The following is a 17,719-nucleotide window of genomic DNA, read 5'->3' as shown; positions in this document are numbered from 1 at the left end:
CAGTAGGCTCTATGGATGGAGAACAGGTGATTTCTTCTTAAGTGTGCTGGTTTTGCTATTTAAACAACATCCAGTGAAGACTCAGGCAAGCATCTTCCCCACAGTTCCATTGACAATGTGAACGCCCCATCTTTCAATTCCACCATCAGCCAATATATTGTTGAAAGCTCCTTTTTAAGTACAGACTTATCCAAAAGTGTGCCCTCAAATTAATTTGATCTTCCTATCACTGTGCCTGGATCTTGAAACCAGCAATGTATTTGCATGTATTTAAATCTGGACACTTGCTGTTCTGAGAGATGGTTGCACGATTCCCAGCTTATTAAAAGACCATCCTGTGTAATATGGTTCCATCTTGTTAGGCCAGCCTCTCTTAGGGGTCACCAGTGCATCTTTTGTCCAGGCCGGTGAGCCAGGTGAGTCCCAAATAGGAGTCATTTGACTGAAGTATGGTATTTGTAAGGTTTTTCTGACCCTATACCAGCTCTCAGCCAAGCCTCTCAAGATTTGTGACCTGAATTTCTTAAAATATTTAGGGATTTCATATTTGAACATAAAGCCGACACTACCACCTAGCTTGTGCCTTGACATTACTCCCAACAATCTCCCAATCTCTGAAATTGTGGGTGTGTTCAGCATCATTTTTCCATTTTTTAATAAAAAGGCCCATGAATAAAATAGCAGGTCTGGTAGTGCTAAGCCCCCTTTCTCCACCCTCCTTCTCAATTTCTTTCAGGCTATTCTGGGACCCTTGCTTGACCAAATAAAGCTACCCATTTGACCTTTGCAGCTTTTTAAGTGCTTCCTTATCAAAAGGGAGGAGAATGGTGTCAAACAAGAAAGTTAACTTTGGGAGGATCATCATTTTTGCTAGGTTTGCCCGGCCTAGTAAGGTAAGCTGGAGGTGTGCCCAGATTTTTAAGAGCCCACTGACCTCTGTTTTTGCCTTCTCCAGATTGACTTTGGTCAATTTGGAGATGTCTTGTGGAATCATGACTCCCAGATACCTCATTGCCTCCCTATTAGGTGCTTCCCCTGCTTCCAAATTCCAGGTCACGACCTCCGTCTTATTTCTATTTATTTCAGAACCCGAGATTTTCCCAAAGTCTGTTGTTAGTGTTGTAATGCGATTCAGGGTGTTTTGTAGGTTATTCGTAAAAATGAGAATATCGTCTGTGTAGAGGCCCAATTTCTTGCACCAGCCCTTGTACTGAAAAGGTACAATCTCTAAATCCTCCCTTATTTTCCTGGCTAGGGACTCAATATATAAATTGAATAGGAGTGGCGATAAGGGACACCCCTGTCTCGTGCCCCTGCTAATAAGAACAGGATCTGTCAAGGAGCCATTTACTAGCACCCTAGCCTTTGGGGTCCTGTAAATGGCCTCTAATGTTCTACAAAAATATTGCCCGAGATTCACAGGTTCTGCCACAGTCTGTAAAAATGCCCAATTTACCTGGTTAAAAGCTTTAGTGACAACTAAAGCTACTACCGCAAGTGGAAGCTCATAAACGGATGCCAGGTCAATCGAGCCTATCAGCGAGAAGGTCAGCTCTTTCAAGGATCTACCCCGAATGAACCCTTTTTGATCCATATGGATCAACTCCGCCATTGGTCCACTTAACCTGTTGTCCAATATCTTTGCAAATATCTCATAATCACAGTTCAGCAAAGATATTGGCTGATACGAATCACAATTCTTTGGGCATTTTGCTGCCTTCAGGATTAGGGAGATGTTAGCCTCATCCCAGGAGGCTGACATGTTAGACCCCTTCAAAAAGAACTCATTAAAGAATTCTACAAAGATAGGTTTTAGTACACTAGCCAGTCGTTTGTATACCTGAAGAGGTAGGCCATCGGGACCAGGGGCTTTTCCTTTCTTGCCTTGTCTTAATGCAGTCTCTACCTCCCCTTCCCCCATCTCCCGATTCAAATGCCTGCTCTTCTCTGCTGGGAGGGTGCTACTTGAGCTCTGTCCCAACCAGGCTTCGACCTCATTTTGGGCGGGTTTTAGATCTTCTTGGTATACTCTGCTGTAATAGCTGTGAAAACCTAGGTATTTTTATGGTTAGGATAATGGTTATGAGTATGATGATTATTATTATTAGTAGTAGTAGTAGTAGTAGTAGTAGTAGTAGTAGTAGTAGTAATAAGAGTACCTGTAGGAGTAGTAGGAGTAGTTGTAGTAGTATTTATAAGACCGGTAAAACTGCCTTTTATGTCAGAAGTGAAAATGAAAGACGGTACAGACCGCAGTTTCCATCATCGGAGTCTTACCTGAGATTGAAGAAGACAAGATTTCTATTTGAAAATGTTAATCTGTAATTGTTTCCTCATTTTAGGCCCTGATGCTTTGGCTGAGAGGACTCTGTGCGCTGGAGAATATACGAAATGCTATTAATAACCAGAAGATCACCACTTACATCAATGTACAGAAAGTCATAGATAATAATTTAAAATGTTCTGTTAATAATGTGTTCAGCTTCAAGTGATTTTGTTTAATAAGTGCTGCAAATGTGACCAATTATATTCAGACTGATTTCTGTTTCTTTCTGTGACATGAAAAGTATGAAGTCTGTTACAGAAACAATTATAATTTGTAATTAAACATCATGTTTATTATCTTTTACTTTTAAGGCTGGAAATAACATGTGTAGTTCATATAACTTTTCTTTTCTAATATGCAAAAATAAAAAGAAACATAATTATTGTTTTTTTTAATTTTTTTTTTTTTATATATTTTTATTGCAGGAATCAGTAAAACAATACAGTAACGACCAGTATCGTATTATAAACAACTTATACAAGATATAGCCCACCGACCCCCTTCCATAACGTTGCTATACAGCCAATCAGCCCATATCCCTGGGGTTGGGCGGCAAATGCAGCTGGGGTCAGTAGGATGCTGGAGCTGGTCCGGATAACTCACTGTCCGTCATCTGCTTTTCTAAACAAACCCCAAACCCCAAAAAGAAACCCCCCCCTCAAAATTCCCAGTCACTGTGAAACTCCCCCCTCCCCCTCCCCCCCACCATCAGCGCCAGGGAGCTCATCAACATAGGATCCACTGCTTGACCCACGGGGAAGGTAATAGTGCTGTCAATGCTAATGTTTAACGGGACTCGGGTCGAGTTGCTTCTTCACTTTCGGAGTCGCTGGGGGTACAATAATCTCTGAGGGCCTGCACCAGCGTTTCCCATTCTAACGCGGCCTCCTGCGCCTTCTCATTGCTCTGCCTCCAAGCCAACTGATATCGCAGCGCGCTCTCACCCGCCGCCCATTTCAAAAGCTCACTGTGCCATCTGCTGCCTGTAGGACCAGCTCGTGCCTTCCAGTTCCTGGTCACCTCTCGCTTAGCAAGTAGCAGCCCCAGGTCGATAAATTTACTGGTGATTTTATTCCGGGGGGTATGGGGGAACCAGTGCAATAGCCCTACCGCCACATCGAATGATAGGTGCCTCCCCGTCACCTCTTCCAAAGTCGCCGCCACCTCCTGCCAGTAGGACGTCAGTCCTGGACAGGCCCATAGCATGTGTAGGAGGTCCGCCTCCTGAGCCGGGCACCTAGGGCATTCCGCCGAAGCCGTGGCAAAATAACGCCTGATCTTTACCGGGGTCAGGTACGCCCTATGGAGAACATAATAGTGGACCAGTTGGAAACGGGCGCTACGTGTACCCTTCCAGGCACGCCTCACCAGCTGGGACCAGGTCGTCTCCGGGATCTCCCTACCAATGTCCTCTTCCCAGCGGGACTTCAGTGTGGCGAGAGGAACCAACCCCTCGGCAATCAACCTGCCGTAGAGGCAAGTGACCGCCTTCACCGTGCCCGCCGACATCATTACGTACTGGCACACCTGAGACAATTGAGGTTCCTCTAGCCCGTTTTGCCAGTGCGCTTGGATCGCTCGCACAATGGCCGAGTGCAGCAGAAAGTCGCCCCGGGGGATCCCAAAGCGGTCAATGAGATCCTGAAAGGACAGGAGCGCTCCGTCTTCGTACAGGTCCCCGACGAGCTGTAAACCGGAATCCTCCCAGTCCGCCAGTCGTGACCAATCTCCTCCGTGGGGGAGGGCCGTCAGCATCCCCAATGGTATTTCAGGCGCATATGGCGTCCGTAGGCGACCTCTGTTATGAGCCCGATTCCAACAGAGTCGGATAGTCCGCTCCTCCATCGACAGGTCCCGTAGGACTAAGCGCTGTCGCAGCGCGATAAAGGAGAGGACGTGCCTGGCCATACCCGTCCCTCTACCGTCCTCCGGGCCTCTGAATTCCCTGGCTATCTCCTGGGTGTAGGTCTGGAGCTGCGCCGCTAGGTAATACTTCTCGAAGTCCGGCACAGCGAGCCCCCCCTCGTCCTTCGGCCTCATCAGGGTATTGAGGGCCACCCGCCGCCGGCCCGTTCCCCAAAGGAACCCGACCACCATAGAACGCAAGCGACGAAACGTAGCCGGTGGGACCCAGATCGGCAAAGTCCTAAAGTAATACAATAGTCGGGGGAGCGCCACCATTTTGAGCAGGGCGATGCGTCCCGCCACGGAGAGCGGCAGCGTGGCCCAAAAGTCCATGCTACCTCGGAGTGCTCGTATGCAACGGGCAATGTTTCCATCTAGGAGGTCGGGTTGGTCGTGGTACACAAATACCCCAAGGTATTTAAAGCAGTCGGGCTCCCATCTGATCTCCTTACTTAGCGCAGGAGTGGGGGTACCCCTACGCATCGGGAAGAGGCAGGTCTTAGACCAATTCACTTGGAGGCCTGAGACCGCTCCGAACTCCGTTAGCGCTAATTCCGCTCCCCGTAATGCGTCGACCGGATCCTCCAGGAAGAGCAACAGGTCGTCCGCATAGAGCGAGACGTAATGTGGGCCCGCCGCTGTCCATAAGCCCGTATAGTGGGCTCCCGAGCGAAGATGCATCGCTAGTGGCTCCACCGCTAGTGCAAAAAGAAGCGGGGATAAGGAGCACCCTTGCCGCGTGCCACGCTCCACCGGATATCGCGATGAAATCAAAGGGCCCGATCTTACCCTGGCCGAAGCGGAAGCGTAGAGGACTGCTGTCCATTTGACAAATCCCTCCCCGAGGCCGAATTTCCGTAATACCGTGCATAGGTAGTCCCACTCCAGGCTATCAAAAGCCTTCTCCAGGTCCACCGACAAGACTACCGGGGACGGGGCATCCACGAATGGTTCCCCAAGCAAGCGGAACAACCTTCGGATGTTCATAGTCGTATTCCGCCGTGGGATGAAACCGGCTTGGTCTTCATGCACTAGGGAACTCATATGTCCCAGCAGCCTCGAGGCCAAGATGCTGCTCAATATTTTGTAGTCCACCGTCAGCATTGAAAGGGGACGGTAGGACCCCGGGTCAGACGAGTCTCGGCCTGGTTTGAGGAGAGGAACCACCAACGCCTCACACATCGAGCCAGGGAGACGACCCAACCTCTTCGCCTCCCTGTAGACCACCAGTAATCGAGGGGCCAAAAGGTCAGCGTAAGCTGCATAGAACTCCACCGGAAGGCCATCTAGGCCCGGGGTCTTGTTCCTCGCCATCCGTTTGATGGCCCCACGGATCTCCCCCAAGTCGATGTCAGAACCCAGGGTTTCCGCCACTTCCTGTCCCACTGTGCGGAGTTCCAGTGGGCTAAGATAGTTATCAAGCCGGTCTGGGTCACGTGCGGAGCGACTGCGGTATAAACTTTCGTAGTAATGCCGGAAGCAACTAAGAATCTCCGGTTGGGTGCATACCTCGGTCCCATCCGCCCTACGCATATTTGTCGTCGTTTGGGACTGGCGCGTAGGGTTGGCCAACCACGCCAATAACGCGCTCGACCTGTCGCCCTCCGCAATAGACCGGACCGTATAGGCCTTATAATCGAAACAGCGGAGCCGTTCGACCTCCACCGCTACCTTCTCCCTCGCCTCTACCGTTTGTGTTTGCAATTCCGGGTGTCCGGGGCGGCTAATTTCAAGCTCGCGGAGCGCTCGGTCCGCTGTGTCTAAGTCAGCCAGGATAACACGCCGCATGCCCACCTTCTTAGAGATACAGTAGCCCCTCACCACCACCTTGAAAGCGTCCCATTCGAACGCCCTAGTACTCGCGGAGCCGCCGTTGGACGCAAAATAATCCGTGATTCTCTCCCCTAGGTCCGCCTTGAAGACACTGTCCTCGAGGATCTCGGGGCGCATCTTCCAGGTGGGTACTGCCGGCGTCCCAGGGAACCAGCGAATGTCGAGTAGGAGGGGGTTATGGTCCGAGATGGTCCGCGATAAGTACTCCGATCGGACCGCTGCCGAAACTAATTCGGACGAACCAAGAAAGCCATCTAGTCTGACATGCAGCTCATGAAGGCTCGAAAAGTATGAATAATCTCTAGATGCGGGGTGATGCGCCCTCCAAATGTCCGTCAAACCCCAGCGGGTCTGCCAATCTTGACGGCCCTTAGCCGTCCGCCGGACCGGGGAATCGGGGAGCGGGGGATGCGAGCGGTCTATGTCTACATCCACTACGGAGTTAAAGTCTCCCCCCAGCAGGAGGGGCCCGGCGAAAAAGTGGGCCAGCGAGCCCGATAACCTGGAAAGGAAGGCAGTCTGGTCCACATTAGGAGCATACACACAGCAAACGTTCAAGTCCCTCCCTCCTAGCGTGCCTGATATGGCCACGAAACGCCCCTCTGGGTCCAACACTGTCCTCGTGACCTGGAAGGGGACTCCTGCCCTAATCCATATTAGCGCCCCCCTGGCATAAGCAGAGTACGCCGTGGAAAAGACCTGCCCTCGCCACCTACGCTGAAGCGCCGCCCCTTCCGCCTTGTTCAGATGCGTTTCCTGCAGCAGCGCCATTTGCCCTCCCCTACGCACTAAATAAGCATGGACCTTGTGACGCCTGGACATAGTGTGAAGCCCCCTCACGTTCCAAGTAATACATTTCAAGTTAGCAACATCAGCCATTGTCCCAGAGTGTTCTTGCACAGCCTCCCCGTTCGGGTCCCCACAAAGAAAAAGCATCAATCCTCCCAGCGCTGACGGCGGCCATTTTCCCCAACCAGAACCAAACCACCCAATAACCAACAAAGCCCCCCCCCAACCACCCCAGAACAGGACCCAAACTGCACCATCTAGATCCCATCCAAACCTCTACGGAGATCAACCCCAAAATCCCCACTAGTCCTACGGTCGCCACCGTAGGAAGGCCTTATGGGCCAGGTGCGGGCTGAGCGGAGGCAGTGGGCCCTCGTCGCCCAGGCTACCAGGACTATAGTAAGCCCCCCCCTGTGTCAAAACCTTTCGGGGCAAGAGCAGAAGCCCCCCAGCCCTCCCTCCTTCATTGTCAGCAATAAAGAACGGCAACCGCCTCCCCCCTGCCGGGCCCCCACCCAAAACAAGGCAGCATATCCCGTTACCCTTGTCCGTCCAAAAGGTCCTCCACCGATTTCGGTGTGATCACCGGTGTATGGGTACTGTCTGCCACTGAGTCTTCCGAGTCCGATGGTGCCCCCTGAGCACCCGGGTTTTCTTCCTCCTCCTCGATGACTTCGCCTCTTGCTCCCGACAGTTCCGACAGAACTTCCAACACTCCCCTCCGCTCCGATGATGTCTCCGCTGTCGAGGGCCCTCCCGTGCGGCCGCGGCGGTTCCTGACCCTCTTAGATCGCCTCCTTTGTTCCGGCTCCTCCGCCTGATGGGTCGAGGCGCTATACCCATCCTTCCCTGTCCGGTACAGTTCGAGCCAGTCACAGACCTCCTCTGGGGTGTCGAAGAACTGGGTTTTGTCGTCGACAATGACTCGGAGCCTTGCGGGAAATAGGAGTGAATATTGGATGCCCTCACTCCTGAGTTCACGCTTAACCGCCAGGAAGGAGAACCACTTGCGCTGCGTCTCGTAGGTGTAGTCAGGGAAGATATTCACCTGACTGTTTGCAACCTGGAACGGGCCATTGTGCCTGGCGGCATTTAGGATCAGGTCTCTGTCCCGGAAATGTAGCAACCGCGCCACCACTGGCCTTGGGGCTCGTCCCTGCTGTGGGGGCCGTGCTGGAACTCTGTGGGCCCGTTCTAGAGTGTAAAAGGAGGACAGGCCCTCCGGGACCACCGTGTCTCGGAGCCAGGTCTCCAAGTATCGCACCATATCGCCATCCTCGATTTTTTCCGGCAGGCCCACCACCCGAAAGTTATTCCTCCTATTTCGGCCTTCCGCATCCTCCGCCCTCCGTTCGAGGGTCTCGATTCGGGACATGGCATCCTTTATCGTCGCAGCCAGGGTTCTCTGCGCCGGTTCTAAAGTCTTCACCGTGCCCTCCACCTCCTTGACCCGGTCTGAGAGTTTACCATGGTCTGCCCTAAGGAGGCCCAGGCCGGTCGCCACCTGGGCAATGTCCTGTTGGAGGGCCGACCGAGTTGCCTCTATCGCTTCCAGTACACGGTCGAATTGTTGCTGGAGTGGTGCGCCACCAGGTCGTTTAGGGTCTCCATGCTCTTCCTTGTCCTGGGCTTCAGAGTCTGAGGTGGTCTGGCTGGATCCCTTGGCTCCTTTAGGTTTCCCCATGCTGCCAGGGGCTCTCCGCGAGGGTCCCGGAGTAGGCGTCTCCGTGTACAAGTGTCCAGCACGACCTTCCCGGGATTTCGTTCTCAAGTCTGGTATGGGCGATCTCCTTCTCCAGAGCCTGTGGAGACTCCGCCGCTTCGGCTCACGCCACCGCCACGGCGTCCGAGGGCACCGATAAGGGGGCGGAGACAACCGTCGCCGAGTCGGGCAGGCCCGTTCACCCACTATAGCTCCGGGGCGAGGGCCACCAACTCCCTCGGTTGACCTGTGGCGCCAGAGTGTCGCGCCATCCATGTAGTTGGGCTGGCCAGGAAATCGTAGCTAGTTGCGGAGTCACGGTGCAGACCACCGCCTGGAACAGAGGGCACCCGCGCCCGGTGTCCTCTAGTGCGTGGGCACCCGCCCGGTCGTCTAATCGAGTATGAACCCGTTGTAGAAGGTCCGAACCTGCCAATGTCCAATGTCTAAAACAACTGAGGATGGTGAAGCCGGGTGCCAGGTGACACCCGCGAGACCTCTTCAACTCCGTAGTTTCGATCAAGGGGACAAAGGGGTCCGGGCGCCATGTTGGGTCGCACTCCGCAACTCCGCAAACTTCGGCATTTCCTCGAAGCCACCCCCGTCCAAACTCCACCAAGGCCCCCGGCAGGGTGTCGTCGCCTCGCTCAACCGAATGCGGGGTCTGGGGCGCCCCTCAGCCTCCGATGTTCAGGATAATTTCGGGCTTAGTCCCGGAGCCGAGCTCTCAGGCGACCATCGCCATCGGCGCCCAAGCCACGCCCCCCAAGAAACATAATTATTGGTGTATTGAACTAAAATTGCAACAATTTAAACAAATGTTAATTTATCCTATAAAGAAATCAGGGCAGTACATAAAGGGGAGATGAAATAATGGAGACATAAGCACTTAAATAAGAGGGGAGCGTAGACACAGTATTTTAAAAGACACGTGCAGCAGTTGAATTGTACAGAGTGTAACTAGATTAGTTTGGTTACCCAGCAGCATCTTTCAATGTCCAAGTGTACCCACGTTTCTGAGTGGAGTAAATTTCATCCTCTTCTCTTCCAACTGGACGTAAGTGTTGTCATCTCCACCTCACCACAAACAGCACGGACATCAAGGAAGCAACAGCCAAAAGGATAATGACCTTCATGCCAAAGGCCACTGGGTAGAATCCCTGATCCATAGTGTTGCATTCAGCCTTACATCAGTTTAACTTGACAGACAGTTATATGCCAGGAGAGGGGCTTTGGCTCCACATTGATTAAGGAAACAAAAAGAGTGATTTTATTGGACTCCAATTGGCTGTTGGAGGGTTCCCAATCACCTCACCTAATGTGACCCCTGTGTTAAAACATGATGTCAGCAACTTTCAGCGAAAACCCTTGATAATGCTACAATCATGTGTTTGTGCATCTCTCCCTGGTTAACCAACAGAAGCCCTCTGCTTTGCCTTGCTTCAAGCATGCAAACTTCCAGATAGGTGGCTCTGCTGACCTCCGAGCACACCCATACTAGTAGATCTTAGTGCAGACCATTGCTATTGGAAGAGTCGTCAAACATGGCCCATCCATTCTCTGTTAATTACATGGCCTCTAGTTGGAGCAGGAATTGTTCCAGTCAAAAGGGGCATGGGCATAAAACTATTAAAACTTGTTTAAAGGGGTGTGGCCTCTGTAATGAAGGGTGTTGCCTAATAGAGGGGACTTGACTCCTTTGTTGCACAAATTCATAAATCAATCAATTAATGGGTCAACTTGTAGAGCGCTGCTTGCCACCCAGGAAGGTAACCAGGCTATCTTGTGGAACTTGTAGATCTAGTACAGTGGCAGAGGTCCTGAGGTGATGGAGGAGGTTGTTCCATACCCTGGCTGCAAGGTAAGGGAAGGAGTGACCACCGGCCCTGCTCTGAAGGATGTGGGGCTCCATAAGAATGTAGGTTTCTGCTAGGTTTGTGGAGGCTTAGTTGGTGGTTTATATAAGCTGGTCTGGAGTTGTGCAAAGCCTTGCATGTGTGGATGAGCAGCTTATATAGTCATCTATTCTAAAATGGGAGCCAGTGGAGCTCTTTGAGGTGTCAGGGTGATGTGTGATTGTTGAGGAAGATCAAGGACAACTCTGGCTGCACTGATCTGGATCTTTTGGTGTCTTTGGAGGAGTTGGTTTGTGAATGCTCCTTGTGTGCGTTGATTAATATCTTGAAAGTGATTCTCACCTCGAGGGGGAGCCAGTGGAGTGTGGGCAGGTGCTGGGAGATGTGGCAGTGTTTTGGCAGGTTTAGGCCTTGTCTTGCGGCGGAGTTCTGGATATTCTGTAGCCTGCAGGTGAGGATTTTGTTTATTCCAGCGTAGAGGGCATTGCCGTAGTTGAGTCTGCTGGTGACCAGGGTGTGAGTGACAGTCTTTCAGTGTTCGAGGGGGATCCATTTTAATGTCTTACGAAGGAGGCGGAGGGTGTGGAAGCAGGAAGACAAGACGGAGTTGATTTTGCGGTCCATTTTGAGCTCGGAGTCCAGGATGATTCCCAGGTTGCGTGCATGGTCCATGTGGGTTGGCTGGTTTCTGAGGGCAAGGGGCCACCAGGTGTCGGGGGGTTGGGCGCATGATGAGTACTTCTGTTTAGTTGTAGGCAGCTGTTTTTCATCTTTTTTGGCAACGGCTTCCACGCCTTTTCAAAAGTTGTATCTGGCGATGTTGGGCTCGTTAGATAGGGAGAGGATGAGTTGGGTGTCGTCTGCATATGGCACGATGTTGAGTCCGTAGGTTCTGAAGATAGGGGCAAGTGGAGCTTTGTAGACTTTGAAGAGCGTCGGGCTGAGGCAGGAGCCCTGGGGGACTTCGCAGGTGGTAGGTGTAGTGTCCGAGAGGTAAGGGGGAGTCTGACCCGCTGCATTCTGCCAGAGAGGAAGGAGCAGATCCAGTCGAGGGCCTTGTCCTGGATTCCTGCGTTGTAGAGTCTGCGTATTAGGGTGCGGTGGGAGACTGTGTCGAATGCTGCTGAGAGGTCGAGGAGGATGAGAGGGCTACTGTTTCTCCTTTGTTCAGTAGGGTGTGGATGTTGTCTGTTGTGGTGAGGAGGGCGGTTTCCGTGCTGTGTTTTTTTCTGAAGCCGGACTGGGAGGAGTCGAGGTTGTTGTGTTTTTCAATGAATGTGGCGAGTTGGCTTTTTATGGCTTTCTCGATGACACTCACTAGGAACGGGAGCAGGGAGATGGGTCTGTAGTTTTTGAGGTCGGTGGGGTCCGACCGAGGGTTTCTTTAGGAGGCGGTTAACATCAGCGTGTTTCCAGTCATCTGAGAACGAGGCGATCGCCAGAGAGCGGTTGCTGATGTGGCGGAGCATAGGTGCGATGGTGTTGGCTCCTCTGTTGAAGATGTGTCTTCAGTGTGTCTACTGTGGTGAGGACTGTCCAGTTGTCAATCGCTGGTGTCCGGTGGTCGAGGTGGTTGGTTGGGGTTCAGTGTTGGTTGCCTTTGTTGAAGTTGTTGTAGATGATCTTGATGTTGTGGTGGAAAAAGGTGCTCAGTTTGTCGCAGAGGTCTTGTGAGGGAGGGATGTCGGTAGACTCGCTTGTGGGTTGTGTGAACTCCTTTATAATGCTGAAGAGCTCCTTGCTGATGTGCACGTGGGTGGAGATTCGGTCTTCAATCGCTTTTTTCTACGTTTCTTTGATGAGGTGATGGTGGGCGTTGGTAGCGGCTCTGAAGTTGTGGGCTTCTTTGGATTTGGGGTTCCTCCAGGCCTTTTTGAGGCGGCGGCATGTGCGGTTGAACTCTCAAAGTTCAGTGGTAAACTATTTGCCTTTCTTGATGCTGGTATTGTTGTTTTTCTTGAGGGGTGCTCTGGTGTTGGCGCTGTCTGAGATCCATCTATGCAGGGTTCCGGCTGCGGTGTTGGGGTAGTCGTTTTCGGGGATTGTTGGGGAGGAATTGGTGAGCTGTTTGTCAGTGATTTTGGTCCAGTTTCTTCATGGGAGCAGCTGCTGGTGTCTGTGGATGGTGGGTGTTCTGAAGGTGAAGTGGAGGCATCAATGGTCAGTCCATGGGAGTTCGCTGGTTTGGCTGAAGGTGATGGAGTTTCCTATAATGAAGAGGGGGTCGAGGGTGTGTCCTGCTGAGGGCGTGGGCTCGGTCACGATCTGGCATAGTCCAATGTTGTGGGGGTTGTCCAGGAGGGATGTGGTGTTGGGGTCCAGTTGGTTGTCGAGGTGGAAGTTGAGGTCTCCCAGCATGGTGTAGTTGGTGGATGCGATGGCCTGCGGGGAGATGATGTCCATGATGGAGTTGGCGGGGTCCAGAGGGTCGGTAGATGAGGGTTCCGCGGTGGGGCTGGCCAGTATCTTGAAGTGAAGGTGTTCCATCAGTTCTGTGGGCTCATCGGGGAGTGCGCTCAGTCGGAGGCTGGATTTGTGGACAATGCCTATTCCTCCTCCTGGGCGAGTGGGATAGTCCTTCCTGGAGATCTTGTTTCCTTGGGGGATGGCGATGTCCGGTCCCAAGGTGGTGTTGGTCCAGGTTTTGGGGAAGAACGCTAGGTCAGGGGTGGTGATGTTAAGGAGGTCCCAGATTCTGGCAGCGTGTTTGTGGAGGGATCTGACGTTGAGGATGTTTTGCAGGATCTTCCGTTTGGTGGTGTTCTTGCAGGAGGGTTGCGCTGGGTCCGTGTTCCTGGCTGTGCTGCAGGTGTGTTGGCAGCAGTGACAGCTGAAGGGTCTGTGGGTGTTGGCTGGTGATGCTAGCTTACAGTTGTTATTGGGGTCTGGGTTGAGTGCGTGGAGTGCCGCTGGGTCGTAGCGTTAGCGGAGTGTAGGGCCAGGGTTCCAGGCGCTGATTGCTGTCAGGCGTGCGTTTGACACGCCAGCGGCACTGCCACCATTAAGTAGGGTTTGGGGAGGGCTGGACAGCTGGGAGGTGGGAGCAGGGAGGGGAGCTGGATATTGTGCCAGTCATGATGGGGAGCCACGGGGGCAGCAGCGGTGGGGAAATATGGGATAAGGGAAATAAAGGAAAATGGGAAATTAAGCAGAAATAAGGCATAAAAGTGCAGAGATGCAGAAAGATGAAAAATATAAGAGGGTAGAAAAAAGTGTGAAAGAGCAGACCGAGAAGGAGACAGAGGTCCACTCGACCACCAGCGATGAGGCACAGGGAAACCTGCAGGTGGAGGAGGCCTCGATCACCAACACTCGAGAGTGCGATGGCAGGGGCAGGCCTCAATGGTGGAGCCCGAGGGTGGGAGATCAATTTCACTGACAAAGCCCAGAGATCTTCTAATATTTAATAATATTGCTTCTTATCAAGGGGAAGGAGGTTAGGCTCCACTATCTTTTTATGATGACATCTCCCTTCATAATTTATGGACTAGCTGCTATGCTGACTATATTTATATTATGTATTTTCCTGCTTGTTGCACGTATACTGCATGTTAGGGCACTTTAGTTAAAATAAATATTTTAAATTATTTAGTGGCTCTGTCAGATTTTATTGTGGACAAGTAAAAGAGTGTGAGCGAACAAGAGTGTCTTGTTAGGGCAATTCCTGAGTGAGTAGGAGAGCAAGTGAGCCACTATAGCTAGTCGGTCCTAGGCTAATGGGTACTAAGGTGGCGGGGTGACCCAATCCCCATACACCAAGTTCCTATAATCCTGCGCATAGTTGTTTTTGTGCAGAATCTCTGCAACATGATGCCACCAACGTTTGGTCTGGTACTTATTCGCGAGACTCCCGAGTAGCACTTGTCTTGTCCACAATACCCTTTCACTGTTTCTGGAGACGTCCGTGCTGAGGGGTCTTAGCCTCCTATATTTTAATGTTCATAGCTTTATTAAGCTTGAATTTTTAAAGGTTTTTGTTTTTTCTGTTAGACCTAGTTTTGAGCTACCTTCCTGACCATTCCTTCGTCCAATTTCTAGTATGGTACAACCGGTCACTATTGCGGCACCTAACTGCCGCATGGTTACAGGTTATCTGAGTGCACATGGAGTCCCTAATTCGGGGGCTGATTTCATTTTTGTAGTCGAAGCGAGTGTGACTTATCGCTTCGAAGCCTTTTACTCTTGGGTTACATTTCCAGCAGTGGATGGGAATGATAATTTTTTTCATGAATATACACCAGCCGTGGTTCCGCGCAACTATTGGCTTCCTGAAGTTCTGTTGCCAGGTTGGGCGCCCTCCCTCACCCTGTTTCTGCAGTCTGTTTAGGACCTTTATCGGTCAATGGGGCCACTTGGCCCATGCTGGCTGGTTTTACACTACATCCTAATTATCTTAATGTTACACTCGCAGAGCTACATCAATTACATACGTCTTTGATTCATATACACGGAAGTGTCATACAGTTTGTCACATAATATACAAGTGGCTCTGGCTGGAGTCGCTCAACAGCTGACTGCACACGGTGGTGGTCTTGTTATAAGTCTCATCATGATTAATTTAGTGATGGGCAAACGTTCTCAAAATAGAGATGATTTTCCATATTTATTAAAAGAAAAATTGGAGTGACTCGAAGCTGTTTTCCCACATACTGCTCCTGTAGAAAAACACAGGATCCTTACAATGAGTTTACCTAGTGGTATTATTTCCACTTTAGCTGATTGCACCAGCTAGGTGATTGTATTTGCTGCAGTGTACACAGTATGTTTTGGCACACCCTCCACGATTGTTCTACCGAGCATTCTCAAAAAGGTTCAAGATGAACCTGGGACTGGTCCTGCCCTGGAGTTTGGGACGAGATTAGTAGGCATGTTCCCTATTGTCTCTGATATGATTCTGGCCAATGTCAAAGGTAAACCAGTTAGCTTGCATGTGCATCAACGCCTATCGGCGGTGGCGGACGTTGACAAGCAAAAACAGCTGAAGTTTATTGTGGAGGTATGCACATTGCTAGGATGCAATAGTCTGAGAACAAGACCTTTCACTCAGGTACAGAATAAGCCTCTTCCTGAAAAGGAGGCTTGTCCAGGCTTCCCTAAAAAAAGGCTTGGAATAAAAATCAGCGGCAGCAACACCAGAAGCCTGCTTCTCGTGCTGGTTCCCCACCACCAGACGCTTATGAACGTGGATATGATTTGCGTGACCGCTCTAAGATTAAAACACCAGAGAGGTTTCAGGTTTCTGATCCTCATTCTCACCGTTCCTTTCAGCAATCGTAGGATTTACAGTTCGGTGAGAGAGGACGTGAGGATCACAGACAAGGCGAGTCTGGGTAGACAAGACGTGACCCGCAGTGTCATTTGATGTAAAAAGCAAGCAAGAGGGAACACCTCAATTTCGTTCCCCCATTTCAGAAGAAAAATGTTGCCACTTTGACTGCAAAGAATGCCTCAGATGGTGAGAACCCTGCTCCTTGATTGGAGATGGGCGGTGACACTTCTCGATAGCATGGCAGAGGTTACCATAGTGCGGGAGGCACTCCACCAGTGTCTGGAGGCGAAAGCAACTGGCACATTCATTACAGTGGAAAGAGCTGACACACGAGTTCCACCCCTTGATAGGCTTTATGAGATAGGCCTCCAAATTTAAGGTGATGTGAGTCACACAATTAAGGCAGTCTTTTGAGACAGACTTACTTCCACTTATGATATTTTGTAAGCAGAGGGTGACTGGCTTGCCCCCATTTGTTCTGGCTTCTTCTAAAGTGGAGGATGTTATTCTCCCGAGTTTTTCCAGTTATGTTTCGGGGGAGGTTACACTTGAGTACGTGTCGGAGTGGGAATTAGCCCTTGCTCCAGCTGTTTATAGTAATCAGGTAGGATAGGATAAGGATTCTCCGGAACATGAAATTCCATTGCGCTCTATGGCGCAGCCCCAACCACAATACCCGATTAAGCGTGAAGCTAAAACTTCCAATCAGGAAATTCCTACCCAGTTGGAATAGCAGGGTGTGATTGAACCCTGTGTTTCATCCATGAATAATCTTCTTTTTCCGATATTGAAACGGGACGGTACGTATCGCATATTTTTGGATTACCGTCATTTAAACAGTTATGTTTCTAACTTTGCTGTACTGACCACTCACAGCTCTGCGTTGGTGGATAACCTTGTTTGTAAAAAATATAAAATGACTGGATATAGCTAATGGTTTTTACAGTCACAATTTGGCCCCTACGAGCTGTGACTGGACAGCGATCAGCGCCATCAGCAATCACAAAAGGTATACACTCTTGCCTATGGGATATAAGAATGAATAGTCCCAGCACTTTTCCAGCAAGCATAGTGTCCCTTTTGCATGAGATTGACCCTGATGCCTTCTAATAAGTCGATGACCTCTATTTGACGGATGATTAATTGATACTGCATCTTGTGCGTGTGGACCGCATCATAATGGCTTTTGTATTTTGTATTTGTATTTGTATAGTGCTAATCACCGACAGGTCTCTAAGTGCTTTCGGAGGCCAGGCTTAAGGCAATATGGACAGATCATGAAATCCAACAGTGGCGAGGGGTTTAGCCGGTGGTCAGTGCTTCCTTGAACAGTAATGTTTTTAGTTGTTTCCTCATGGCAAGAGGCGTGGGTTCTTTGCGAAGGTGATCTGGCAGCTGATTCCAAAGCTTGGGGAGTATGATAGTGAAAGTTTGCCCCCCTTTCCATGCCAGAGTGAATTGGCGGGTCACCAGGTTGCAAGCCTCAGTAGATCGAAGTGAGCGCCCTGGTACGTAGATCTTGAGGCGTTCTTTGATATATGCTGGGGCTTTGCCATATATCCCTTTATGGGCAATGCAAAGGCCTTTGAACTTCGCTCTTTGCCTTATCGGGAGCCAGTGAAGTTTGTGAAGCAGAGGGGAGGCATGGGTTCTACTAGGTAGCCTAAATATTAGCCTGGATGCATCATTTTGTACCACCTGGAGCTTGTGAGTGAGTTTTTGAGGGAGGCCGAGGTATAGGGCATTGCCGTAATCCAGTCTGGAAAGGATAGTGGCTTGGACGATCATTTGTAGGGAAACCGAGGAGAGCAGGGGGGCTAGTTTGCGTAATTGTCTAAGGAGTCCTGTACAGGTGCCTACCGCTGTGGTTATTTGGTTGGTCATGGAAAGCTCTTGTTCTAATTTAATGCCTAGGCTTTTTACGGTGGCGGCGGGGGAGGGAGCGGAAACCAACTCCTGGGGCCAGAAGCAATCATTCCATGGGTTGCTTTTTGTGGGGAGCACAAGGACTTCAGTTTTCTCTGGGTTGATTTTCAGGG

At 50.7% G+C, this 17,719-nt stretch overlaps 2 protein-coding genes across 7 annotated transcripts in view; one reads left to right on the top strand and one right to left on the bottom strand.

Moving 5' to 3' along the window:
- LOC147706587 (cell adhesion molecule CEACAM6-like) overlaps window positions 1–2,629 on the top strand; it is a 139,158-nt gene extending 136,529 nt beyond the window's left edge. For all 6 annotated transcript variants that reach the window (XM_086933077.1, XM_086933078.1, XM_086933075.1 and 3 more), the window contains one exon: window positions 2,343–2,629. In XM_086933077.1, the coding sequence (XP_086789203.1) occupies window positions 2,343–2,349 (7 nt within the window). In that variant the 3' untranslated portion in view covers window positions 2,350–2,629. The remainder of the gene's footprint in view (window positions 1–2,342) is intronic.
- Window positions 1–17,719, bottom strand: part of LOC147706586 (uncharacterized) — a 487,499-nt gene that overhangs the window by 274,856 nt on the left and 194,924 nt on the right. Inside the window, exon 10 of the mRNA XM_086929635.1 lies at window positions 1,457–1,771. Within this exon, the coding sequence (XP_086785761.1) occupies window positions 1,457–1,771 (315 nt within the window). The remainder of the gene's footprint in view (window positions 1–1,456; window positions 1,772–17,719) is intronic.

The sequence above is a fragment of the Lissotriton vulgaris genome, chromosome 7 (assembly GCF_964263255.1).
Source record: "Lissotriton vulgaris chromosome 7, aLisVul1.2, whole genome shotgun sequence".
NCBI classification, from domain to species: Eukaryota; Metazoa; Chordata; class Amphibia; order Caudata; family Salamandridae; genus Lissotriton; species Lissotriton vulgaris.
Note: the sequence above shows the minus strand (reverse complement) of the source record. Positions and strands in the feature narration are given on the sequence as shown.